We start from the raw sequence: 12,364 nt of genomic DNA, 5'->3' as shown, positions 1-12,364 counted from the left end.
GTGGAACTTTTTTTGTAAAACCAAAAATGCATAAAAAAGAAACTTAACTAAAGGAAAATAATTGAAAACAACTTTGTGTAGAAATCTCAGGAAAATGTTGGAAAAAAAATTAGAAAATATTTCCTCATGAAAAATATTAAAGATAACATCCTACAAAATCACATTTGTAAGACAAATAAAAAGACAAATTAGAAGGAAATATGAATGCAAATAATAAATATTTGCTTTAACGTATTTATTTCAATACATTTTTTGTTTTAACCATCTAAAATAATTAATAAATTGATAATAGTCAATAGATTGTTTTGACAATCTTAAAAGGTTTACTATTCGCTACGAAATATATATTCTTTGTTACATGAAATGCATAGCTGTTTTATATCTTGGAACAGCTTTCATAGGAAACTTCATATCATTGATTATGCAATTAAAATAATGCCTTCCTATTTTTTAGGGTAATGTTTTTAAAAGTTAAAGTCCTGTTGCTCATTAATACCAGCTCCTTCTTCGGGTACCGAACACAGTTTAAAATAATAGAAACAACATAAGACCCCAAGTTATACGATAGAATGGAGCTAGCAAAGAATACGATAGGTTTGTTGTGGTGTATATTTAGAAAGACCCTTAAAATTATTACCAAAATAAATTCAAACTTGTCCTGCATCTGCCATAAACTTTCAACAATAACTATGTAAAATTCAAACGAAAATCCTTACAGAACTGGTTTCCATTTCGAACCTGGAAGTAGTTTTTCATAGCTATTGTAATCAACCCACACCATACAGTAAGGTGCCAATGAGTGGTCGGGAAACCAGTTACTGACATTTTACCCTATTTTTATGTTTTCAACCAATTACTTGCCAACATTTTTCACATGAATAACATAATAAAAAACTCTACTTTCTTGGCTACAAATTAGCTGATCTCCCAGAAAGAGAATAGTACACTTTTTGCCGATGCAGTAGCACTATGGTGCAGCCATATTTCCCCTGCTCGGTAACAAATCCTAAGTTCTTTAAAGCATACCTTATTTACCCATTTAATCATCTGTTATCTCACAGTCTGGTAAAGTCTTCTGAAGATCTTCTACAGCTTTTTCTCTGTTCTTAATTCTTTGCAGTCCAGTTAGGTTGAGCTTTTTGAGCTTCCTTTTAAAAGTAAAGCAAATAAAAGAGTTATAAGATTAATAATGCATTGTGAATCAAATTTTGTCAGGTAATTCTGATATAATAGCACCACTTTCTCTCAACTGCAATCAATATTATGAAAGCTCAGTTGCACAATCCTGATGTATTTTAGACTTAAACTAAGGTGATGTGATACAGTAAATTGAAATTCCTACTTACTTTAGTTGGCTGAGTGGCGAGATGTCAGTGATTGCTGTACAGAGACTAATATCCAACTCTTCAAGTGTTTCTTTCACTGGTAATAGTTTGTTGACATCACCCACATACTTACAGCCATGTAAGTTCAAATAATCCAGATACTTTAAACCCTCTACCAGAAAATGAAATGAAACAACAAATAACATTGACTAGCTAAAAAATATCTTCCTGCTATGTAAAATGGAGAAATTAAAGGAACATGAAAGCTGGAAATTAAAAAAAAAAAGGTTTTGCATATGTGACAAGAAAAGTAATAAGTAGGACTGCTTTGAACTTTTCTTTGACTAAGGTAGAGTTTGATAAAAGGAACTAACTCGTAAATCCTTTCTTTCTTTATGGGGTCTGCAGAGAATTAATTGTCCTTTTTTCTTTACGGACTGCACTGAGTTTAAACGAATCTTACACCTCGCCCTGTGTGGTGTTTGTGAGTTGGGGGGGGGGGGGGGGGGGGTCAGAGAGGGAGGGAGGGAGGGAGGGGAGTTAATGAGGCATAAATGTTCTTTGGAAACACCCAATAGATAGTACAAAAAAATAATACTATACCTAGGTGTAGAAGACCTCCAGTTGTGATGCATGTATTCTTGCCATTGATCTTCTGTAGTTTGTACTTCTCTCTTGGACCTGCCACCAGAGCATTATAGTTCCATACCCAGCCGTTATGGTGCAGAAACTTCACTCCTCCACCATTCCTCAGGACCCATTCTGCCGCAACCCTGGAATGGATCAGTATTAGTATTGATATATCCGATGCTTTCTTGGGTATTGGGTATTGATTGGGCAATGCTATGGGAAGTGCCACTCCTACCATCTCTTGCCCTATAACAACCACTATCCTCTTCAGACTAGAATAGAACTCTTTACTTTGGACATAATGTTTTCCCATTTCAGACCACATTTTCATGAAAATATTTAGATTCTTTGTTTGAGTTGTATTCATATTCCTGTATCTTCTCATGTCCAACCGTAAAACAAAGAAGTTATACTCAAGTGAATGGCACATTGTCTGACATGGGAAAACATAGCCTACCCAAGTGGCTGTAAAGGTTTAAACAACAGAACAAGAGAATAGGTTGATGTATACCTGTCTGGGCCAAATTCTTCAAGGCGACTCGTGTCAACTCTAAAATCAAGAGAACAAAGTTTTCCTTTTGATTAAACAATGCATATATAATATTATATATACATTAGGGATGGATTGTTTTAGGGAGCTATGCATTTATAATATAGAAATACAATCTCTATTGCACCTCACCTCACCTTTGTTTGTACCACTTCTAATGTTGTATATTGTATTAAATGTACCCGCTGTAATCTTTTGTATGTGGGCGAGACTGGCCGCCGTCTTGGTGATCGCATTTGCAATCATCTTTATGATATTCGCAATAACGATCCCACCAAACCAGTTTCCCGCCATTTTAATCTAGCTAACCATTCTCTTTCTGACTTCATTGTTTTCGGTCTTTCTTTGCTTAACGGCAACAATGATTGTCGCAAGACCAAAGAAATGCGGCTTATTCACCTATTGGGCACTCTTAGTCCCAACGGGATTAATGAACGCTTTATTTTCAACTAACCTTTTCTTTTGTCTTTTGATTGTTTGTTTTTGTTTCCTTGCCTACCTTGCTCTCATTGGTTTCTTTTGTCTTATTCTATCATATATACACTCCTTTCTACCACTTCTTTCTCTTTTACTCCGACGAAGGACTAGCGTCCGAAACGTCAGTAAGTTTTTTCATCTTTTCATGGTGTATAATTTACCTTTTCATCATTATTGCTCCTCACCTGTTGAATACAAAGTTCAACCACACATAGTACGACCTTTGGTGGATATTATGATACAGTGTCGTCCATCTTAACAGCTGATTTGAACTCTAAAATGTTATAAAACAACATTTTTATCATTAAAAATAAGCCCTGTAGATTCTTTTGTACTCTCCCTTCCCGATGGACATGGAACCCAGTAACTAGTTACACCGTTTTTCACGACAATGATATTTGAGTGATTTTCGCAAACCTCGCATATGCTTACTCTCATGATTTATCTTTATCTTTGAAGCTAAGAGACAAAACAAAATTGAAGCATGCATCTTAGCTGAGAAATTATCACCTACCTTAAGCATTCTAGTCTTATTATGCTTATTTGGCAACAAAACTGTGCATTTTTTTTTACATCAAACTCAAAACACAACTTATTATATAAAAATTCACGAAGGCTAGTCCGTCATATGGTATTCTTGGTTAAATGTCATCATGAGAAGATATCTAAACACAGACTGACAACAAGAATTCCACGACGGATATACCTGAATTGTTTGATATACTGCTGGATATCAGTGCCGTGGTCTCATATCTGTACACCACGTGATCAGGACGATCGACAAGACGCAAAGATGGCGACTGTGGCAGACTTACAGAGAGAAGTCGAAATAGCACGTGAAGGGCTCAAAAATGTCGACGAAAATATCAAGAAACTTACTGGAAGGGATCCTTCGGAGTTTAGGTAGGCTCTTGTGCTTTTTGATTTTGGAAAGATATTGTATTGTTGAGAAAAATATGCGGTAAAATATTTGAAGCAAGGTTTATAGCACATGATGGTGATAATCTTGAATCATTCCTCGTTTTAAGCCCTGTTAAAGATTCTATCGTAGAATAACACATAGGAAATTTAAAGTGATTTAATTATACGAATGGTAGACCCATATCTTCAGTATATGAGTTAAAGTTAAAAAGAGTGATCTAAAACTACTTAAAAGGCTTGTATTTTAATTTCCTTGTTCTATTTTGCTTTTTAAGACCAGCGCCTGGTGGCAGGCGAGTGAGCTTGAAGAGGGACTTCGCGGAGAGAAGTGCATTGGCCCGTGGGTATGGAGCTGGAAGCAAGAGGCAGGATACACAAGGACGGTGAGTATCTCCTCATCAACATTCTTTAACTGAAAAACATATTAATGTCTCATCATTATATCTTATTAATACTTATTATTCCTCCTCATTATCATTGATATAAAGGCTGTGGAGCAGAGTGGTTGTCACCAGGACTTCGCAAGATGGAGATCGCCCTTCTCGACGACTGGATAGTGATGGCGAAGATGAAGATGAAGATACCCCCAAGGTTTGCAATAAAATGCTAGATAACTCCCTCAAACCTATGACTGATACATTTTTTTGATTTACTTTAGCAGTTCAGGAGAATCTAGACTCACCCCTCCCTATGTAATGCTGTTGTTATTTCCATCCCTACCCCTCCCCCCACATTTCCAATACCTAACATAACCGCACATGCTGTATTAGTTTGTTGCCATGGTGAGCTACTGTGACACTAACCAATTCACAGATAGTAGGTTATCGGTGACTTTTCAAGAGTAAGCTCTTGATTTTTATGATGTATTTATTGTATAGCTGCCAGGCAATATTATACTGACTGATTATAATGAATCAATACTTTATTTTATAGCCCACTATCCAGTCTTCTGTAGTAGCCACGACAAAAACCTCTTTGAGTTTAAAGCGTGAAGATATTGTACAGTCAGACGAGAAAACTAAATTAAGGTAGGATAAAAAGTAAATTATTTCTTTGTTATGTGAAATGATTCGTTGTTTGTCAAGTGTTTTATTTGCCAATGGATATGGGTCATGGTAATTTTTTAAATTCTGCAGGAATCGTAGAATGTTTGGAATGCTTTTAGGAACACTCCAAAAATTTAAACAAGACAGTGCCTGTAAAACAGAAAAGGTAAATCAAACCTCAAGCTTTATCAATACCCTGAAGCAACCTCTGGGTTAACCTTAGTCAGGGCACAGCTAACTCACAGATTGAACCCTGAAACAACCTCTTGGCTGGTCTAAGTCAGGGCATGGCTAACTCACAGATTGAACCCTGAAACAACCTCTGGGCTGATCAAAGTCAGGTCACAGCTAGTTCTAATACAAGTTATAAACCTATTTCCATTTTGTTTCAAAAGGATGTCAGAAGAGAAGAGATAGTAAAAAAACTTGAAGTAGCAGAAACGAAAGAAAAGGAAGAAGTCTTGTCCCAGAAGAAAGAACTTTTCTCTTCTAGAAGAGCAAAACAGGCAGAACTTAGAAAACTTGAATGGAAAATGGAACTAACAGCACTGGTAGGAATATATAATAATAAATAATAATAATAATAATAATGGGATTAACAGTGGATTCTACAGAGTGGCACTTCTTCCACTGGACTCCAATTAGAATTTACAAGTTGATTTTTATGGAGGGAGGAAAGCAGGAGAACCCAGAAAACCTGTGAAGCACAGGAGAGAACCAACATAAGCAACTCTACTCACATATGCAACATTGATCCCAGCGGGTCTGGAACCTGGGTTGCGTTGGAGAGAGATGAGCACTCTCACTGCTATGCCACCCATAGTTCCCTTTTTATATTTGATTTTCCTTTCTACTAACACAATATGAGACTTGCTGATATTTTTTATTTAAATGATTTTTTGCAGCAAGAGGAATGGGATGAACATGGAAAAAAGCTATGTAAATTCATAAAGACTAAAGCAAAACCTCACATTCATTATGTTCCCGCTAAACACACTGATAAAACTTCAAAACTGCTTGAGGAATCATCCAGATCAGCTAAACGTAAGGAAATACTTAACGTTATAGTAGAAAAATAACATTGATTCCTTGCTGTAGTGTGTGTTAAAGTGAAGGTGTCAAGCTCCTATAAACAAGTATGTTAAAAATCTTAGCCTCTACAATATTTACCTGAACTATGTTGCTCTTTCAACAGGGGCTATGGCAGAACGTAGAGCAGTTATAGAGGAAGAATTTGAAACCCAAGTGGAAATAGAAAAAACAAAAGAGGAGAGTAATGGTGAGAGTAAGGGTAAGGAAGATGTAAAGGAAGAACAAGAATCTCCTGTGCGAGAATTAGGTGAGGAGGTAGAGATGGAGAACTTTGAGGGAGAGAGTAGGAGTGAGGGTGCCGTCAGAGAAACCGATGGAGATACTAGACAGGTGATTATGAAAGACGAGAATGAGGAGAGTATGGATACAGGGGAGGTCAACTGATAGGGGGGATTTTATTTATAGCCGATGAACTTTTAGTCGGATCTTTTATGGACTGTTGTGTTTATTTCTCTCTACTTGTTGATTGTTGTCTTTGTAGTTTGAAACATTCACAGAGAATTTCATCATGATTGTCATCTTCATCATCAAATTAATATTACTGTTCATGCATGATCTCATTGTCATCTTCAGTCATCATTATTATTATTAGTATCATCTATCATAATCGTTGCTTCTAAACACTGTCTTCATCTTACCATTGTCTTCCCCATTACACCATTTTTGATTTCTCATTTTTGAGCTTATTACTGTGATTCTCAATGTTCTTCAAACTCGGACATTTAAACAGCTTGTTGTGAAATTGGTTTTTTGCCGCTGCCAATCAAAACTCAACAGTATGTATGTTTCATGTCTTTGACTGGCAGCAGTGAAAATGAAATTTAAATGGGAAACTTGGAACTACCGAGTTTGCAGAGTATTAAGAATTGCAGTAAACCATTCCAACCACTGTTTCAAGTGTTTTAATTTAATGTACTAATTCTGTGGATGACACATTTTCCTTTGCCACAAACTCCCTGTTTCATCTTTTCATGTCCACATCGAATGTCAACAAAACTTTTATCTTTCCACAAACAAAACTACTGTGCTCATTGTTGTTCGATGCTACTGCTAATGAATATTACATATTATATTTTCGTTGCTACAGGATGTTCTCATTTATTCTCTATTATTTTTAGATGTATTATTATTTTAGAATTCTCTCTTGGAAATAAAAGTATGCAAATATGGCAAAATTGTATTGTTGATAGTAAATTCATTAGAGGAGTTTCAAGCAAATAAACTTACCATATATGCAGCATTTGTAGGTGTCTTTGAATTTTGTTGAAAAAAAATGCTTGGTTGTGCAGGTATATAGAAAAAGATTAAAAATCTCAACATCAGGTGCCTTGATATGTGCCATGAATTGAAGTCGATACCATTGCAGGAGCAGGCATAGCTTGGTTTGTGTGCAGCCTCTGGAACTAGAGGACCACAGTTTGGTCCTTATGACCTCCACGTCTGTTGAACTTCTCTCTGTTCTGTGAAGTTTAAGCTTTAAATATCTGTAGTAAGAAGCCCTGATAGTCTGAGGGGGTTAAGGGTGCACCTTAGAATGCTTATATGAGATCCCGGCTTCAAAAAAGTAAAAAAAAAAACCTTTATCTTTCTACCATGGTCATGGAAAAAAAGTAATTGTTGAAAGAACTAGTATCATTGAAACAGAATCTTACAATTATTGAAAACAACTTTATTTATCAATCAAATACATAACGTTACAAATGAAAAATATGGCTACAGCTGGTGAATCAGTCGGTCCATATCTTGACAACCTACACTATCTAGACCAGCACCAGTAATAGACATCTGTTGGGGTAGGGTAGGGTGATCCTGCTAGGACACCAGGTGAGTGAAAAGGGATCAAAACAATAGAACAAAAGTAAACAAGTAGAAAACTTGCCGTTAGGGGCCGCGGACTGGCCACACCCGTGTACGGTTGGTCTGCAAATTGCATGACGTAACATTTAGAATTTGTTTAAATTGATTTTCCAAAGCCTTCGTAGTATAATTTCTTCATTAGTTATGAATAAAATCAAATGAGGATCAATCACGAAATCGTCCATTCTTTGTCCTTCCTCGCCAGATTACATGTTCGCGGAAAGTCCACCGAAGGAATTGTTCTCTTTATTCCATGTTTCCATACTCGTTGCTGCGATTCCCTTAGCTTTTTCACAGCCTTGTAGAGCAGCCTTGGAAAGCATGCGGATAAAGTTATCGTTCTTTTTGTTGAGCTCCTTGAGCCGTGCCTGTTTTTCGATTCTTCCCTCCCTCAGCTTGCGCTCCTTTTCTTTTTGATTTCTTCTGAACGCTCGACTACAGTCTTTGTTCTTCTCCCGCCTTCTTATTTGCATCTGTTCTTTTCGTTTCTATACAAAGAACAGTTAGTTATCCTTGATAAAATGAAGTTACGCCCATTTATATAATTTTGCTACCCTAGGGGCGCTTCCAAAAAAATTCATAGTGGAGGGGATTACTTCCCTCCCAAAAACATGCACATTGCAATTACACTCCCGTAGGAAAAAGTTTTCACAGGCAACCCAAGACCCCACACCCAACCCTGTATGTACCTGCTCTTCCAAGACGTCTTTGTCAATCACTTCTGTCTCGTTCTCATTGTAGTTCTGAAAAATACCCATTTGATTGATGACATTCAGCGTGCATGCGCTAGCACTGGCTGTGGATGTTGACTGGGTTGCAGCTGAATGGCTTATAGTCGGGTATTCGGCCATTAACTGCGTTCCCGTAAGATAGTACTGGTTGTTGCTACCTAATTGAAATGCACCCATATCTAAATGAAAATAAATATTTTCAGTACTAATTTCTGATTTAATTTTTTAAAAAATTAGCTAACGACCGACCGACCGACCGGACCAACCAACCGAACGGTCGACTTATATCGACATAAATATTCTTCAGGTAAAAATATCATAATGAAGAGAGGAAGAGAAAAACCGAGCTCACCTTGAGCATTTTCGCTGAAATACTTCCCATCTACGATCATGTATTGTTGTCCATCGTTCCCTAATTCTACTCGCAAATGATTCGGTTGAGCCTGAGAATAAACTTGAGGGACTGTTACAACTTCGGCCAAATAATTAGCGACCTCGTGGTCGTTCGGATCAGACCAGGTGCTGGAGATTGGCCGAGCTTTCTCCAATACACTCGTATTTACCCTTAGGGGAAAAGTTAATAGAGGAAATTATTAAATTATTTTATGAAATTATAAAAATATTGGAGAAAACCCCTTAAAAGTCGCTAATTAAGTATAGACAACTTTTTCTTTTCAAAGCTTTTTCTTGACACCGGCTGGGATACTAGCCCATACGTACTATATATGGGCTTCCTTGGGCTGGCTAAGCTACCTTGGAAAATGCTGGAACGCTATCACGTGATTTTTGGAACAAAAACTTCGGCTCTCCTACCCCTCCCGCAAACTTTTTTTTGCCTAGGATCGGAAACTAGCAAAAAATTTGAACAAAGATCCCAAAATAAACTGGTTACTATTAACTACCACTAGCTTGAAAAATTATTATTACTAAGTATCTTTGACTGTATGATTTTAATACTTACGTTCCATGCAAGCTTGGGAAGTGATTTCCTCCTCTAACCATGTATTCAGAAGATCTTTCAGGATGAATTGGGATATTTGACCATGAGATTTTTGTAGGACTTTCCATGGCAGCAGAATTGGAATCTGAAGTTATAATAGTATTTAATAAAGAAACTAGTTTTAAAGACTATTGTTTCAGGTCCATGGACTCCGCGCCTTGCACTGCTCGTTTGAAAATAATTTCTGTTTAGATTGTCAACAGTATGCTTAAAAAGAAAGGAGAAAAAAAGAAAGAAAGAAAGAAAAATACTTTCTTTTTATCATAAAATGGATTCAAAACATTTCATACCAAAAACTTAAGGCATTTTATCAATAAAAGCTGTAAACAGCTTGCGCGGCTATAAAAAACTTATCAGAAAAATTAATGTTGTTTTTGTTGTTGTTGAAACTTATTATCTGTCTTGTCTGGTAAGCTTACCTTTAATAGTTAGGTAATGTTGTCCTTCACTGTCCATTTGTATGGGAACTTGATTGTTGTTTGAGTATAAACTTGGACTTAAGTTTAATGCATTGTCCAGTGCTTCGTTCTTTGTGTGTCGTGAATTATCCAGCCATAATTGTTGATTTACATTTAGCCCACCGTCCAGATTTTCGGACCTTGAAATTGAAACGAAGTGAAAAAACTGAGTTTGTACATTTCACAGTTCGTCAAAAAGGAAATTAACGTTTTTCTGAAAACTTACAGTTCTTCAGGAGTTAGTATGTCAGTTGTTTCATCACTATTCGTGTTCACAAGTTGAGGTTTTTCCTCGGTATTTCTTTCCGTTGGGTTGCAATAATTTTCAAAATCGGCCAAAATAAAATGTTCAACATTGTCGACCCGTGGAGTTGAAGGCGCTGAAGAAACGCGTGAAGATTCACCTATGGCTTCAAAGTTAACGTCAAGAATGCTCATTATAACAACTCTTGCTTAAGGACATTTGAAGTTTCGAAGGAATATAGAGGAACGCGAAAAGAAACTAAAAAGAAAAGGAAAACTCTCCAAGGTCAAGCAAGAGACTGTTATGCTGGAAAATCCTTCTCTTCGGAGTTTTAACTGAACTTGCCTCTGATTGGTCAGGAATCAGCCACTGATGAGCAAGAATGACCCGTCAAACACACGACTCTGAAATGGCTTCCTCACTTATTCTTTCGTTTTTGTTGTTAGTTTGACGTCGATTTGACATTCATTTTTATGGAAGTATTTTTAAATCGACGAATGTCAGCATATATATGTTTTCCCACGCATTCACCGGAATCGCTAGTTTTTCAAATTCCTAAAATTGATTAAGTAAACATTTCTTAAATTTTCGCGTTAAGAAAAACCAGAAAAATAATGTGACTTTAAAAGATCCCTAATCTAATTTACAAAACAATGGCTGAGTTGGTTCGTTAAAAAAGAAAACATAACGTCTATTTTTTTTTTATATACGGAAAAGGGCGTTACTATTTATACGTTTGTGATTATATTAGCGTGACATTTAAGAACAGCCTATATTGCGTTATTTTGAAGTGGCGGGAAAACTTGACGCGTTTGCCCATTATTTGTTACTTTTTATTTAATAATTTTCCATCAAAGGCTTTAATTCTTGCGATTTTCTTGCTTTATTCCTCAATAATCCTTGCTTTTTTAACGACATTTCTTCCTTCTAATGTATAAAGATTTAATTTTTGTATAAATGCCGTGAATCTGGTTCAATATGGATAGTGATTGTGAACGGCTTGTTGAAGAAATGTGGCAGTCATATTTGTGCGAAGAAAACTTGGACAGGTGAGCTTAAACTTTTAAAAATTTTCAACTCATGAAAATAGTAATATGATGATATCTTATACATTTTTTGACGCTTAGTGATTTCCGCTGGTAAAAACATAAACTACAATAAATAGTTGTTTCAATGAAAAATTTTCTCATTTTCTTAGTTTCTACGAAACATCTACATTTGGTCCACTTTTGAACACCACACAGTCAGGAACCGAAACACCGGATCAGCAAGATATAGATTTAGTCAATGCTGTACTTGGTGTTCAAGATGGCTGGGAACCTCTAGAAGATATTTTTGGTCTTTTGGAAGAGATTTTGTGTGAAGGACAAGATGTAGAATGTAACCTTTGTGATCAATCAAATGGTATTTGATGTTGTATAACCATATGCTCTTTAGATTATTTTAAAATTGATAAACATAATAATATTAATAATTATTAGTGCCAAGATGAGGGATTGGTCATTCATTAAAGGGGAAGGGGTGTCCTAAACTTTTTCATTTGACCATCTCTTCATCATCTCACTTTTTCTTGCATCCTTTGCCATCCTTTTTTTCAATCAAAGTTTGAATTTTAATTTAGGTTCCAGTCCCACCAAGACAAATATTTACTGCACCTTACCCCCTCCCCCAAATATTGCAATTTGATCGGCAATCAAAACTTCACATATACCTAATGGTGGATAAATGAGATTCAAAGTGGTTGGCACTTTTGACTTACCTGCTAGTTTATTGTAGTCTTGTGATAATAATATATTATGAATACTTTATAGCAGATCAACAAGAAACCCAGAAACAAATCTGCAAAAATACAACTACAGAAAATGTTACCCCTACATTATATAACAAAAATGAAACAGAAAATAATGTTATAAACAGCAATCATGTAAGTAGTATTAATAGTAAGATTAAATAGTTTTGGGGGTGTACTAGAAATTTTCCATTTATTTCCTATAGATGTTAATGGAGATCAAAAGAACTCCATAAGGTCCTTT

At 36.0% G+C, this 12,364-nt stretch overlaps 3 protein-coding genes and 1 long non-coding RNA gene across 5 annotated transcripts; 2 read left to right on the top strand and 2 right to left on the bottom strand.

Annotated features, from left to right (window-relative positions):
- Positions 1-199: 199 nt before the first annotated feature.
- Positions 200-3,589, bottom strand: LOC116304221 (ATP synthase subunit s, mitochondrial). 2 transcript variants are annotated; one of them, XM_031714025.2, is made up of 6 exons: positions 3,497-3,589; positions 3,144-3,256; positions 2,467-2,505; positions 1,929-2,098; positions 1,347-1,497; positions 200-1,148 (listed from the first exon to the last, which is right to left on the bottom strand). In XM_031714025.2, exons 2-6 carry the CDS (start codon positions 3,152-3,154, stop codon positions 1,040-1,042), a joined length of 480 nt encoding a protein of 159 aa, XP_031569885.1. In that variant the 5' UTR covers positions 3,155-3,256; positions 3,497-3,589; the 3' UTR covers positions 200-1,039. The 2 variants fall into 2 exon arrangements, with proteins under 2 accessions (XP_031569885.1, XP_031569820.1); XM_031713960.2 differs by having other exon boundaries at positions 3,168-3,256.
- Positions 3,590-3,752: 163 nt separating this feature from the next.
- LOC116302012 (pinin) lies at positions 3,753-7,281 on the top strand. The gene is made up of 8 exons (XM_031711228.2): positions 3,753-3,885; positions 4,179-4,286; positions 4,392-4,494; positions 4,837-4,931; positions 5,040-5,115; positions 5,345-5,500; positions 5,855-5,993; positions 6,145-7,281. The coding sequence occupies exons 1-8, from the start codon at positions 3,776-3,778 to the stop codon at positions 6,423-6,425; spliced, it is 1,068 nt and encodes a 355-aa protein (XP_031567088.2). The 5' UTR covers positions 3,753-3,775; the 3' UTR covers positions 6,426-7,281.
- A 459-nt stretch (positions 7,282-7,740) lies between these two features.
- On the bottom strand, positions 7,741-10,201 carry LOC116301519 (uncharacterized). The gene is made up of 5 exons (XM_031710626.2): positions 10,049-10,201; positions 9,591-9,714; positions 8,982-9,193; positions 8,588-8,808; positions 7,741-8,386 (listed from the first exon to the last, which is right to left on the bottom strand). Exons 1-5 carry the CDS (start codon positions 10,083-10,085, stop codon positions 8,105-8,107), a joined length of 876 nt encoding a protein of 291 aa, XP_031566486.2. The 5' UTR covers positions 10,086-10,201; the 3' UTR covers positions 7,741-8,104.
- Positions 10,202-11,207: 1,006 nt separating this feature from the next.
- On the top strand, positions 11,208-11,743 carry LOC116303956 (uncharacterized). The gene is made up of 2 exons (XR_016118694.1): positions 11,208-11,380; positions 11,530-11,743. It is a non-coding gene; the product is annotated as an uncharacterized LOC116303956 (long non-coding RNA).
- Positions 11,744-12,364: the final 621 nt, after the last annotated feature.

The sequence above is a fragment of the Actinia tenebrosa genome, unplaced genomic scaffold (genome assembly GCF_029948245.1).
Source record: "Actinia tenebrosa isolate PJP-AT-01 unplaced genomic scaffold, QUT_ActTen_1.0 PGA_scaffold8__29_contigs__length_14323225, whole genome shotgun sequence".
NCBI classification, from domain to species: domain Eukaryota; kingdom Metazoa; phylum Cnidaria; class Anthozoa; order Actiniaria; family Actiniidae; genus Actinia; species Actinia tenebrosa.
Note: the sequence above shows the minus strand (reverse complement) of the source record. Positions and strands in the feature narration are given on the sequence as shown.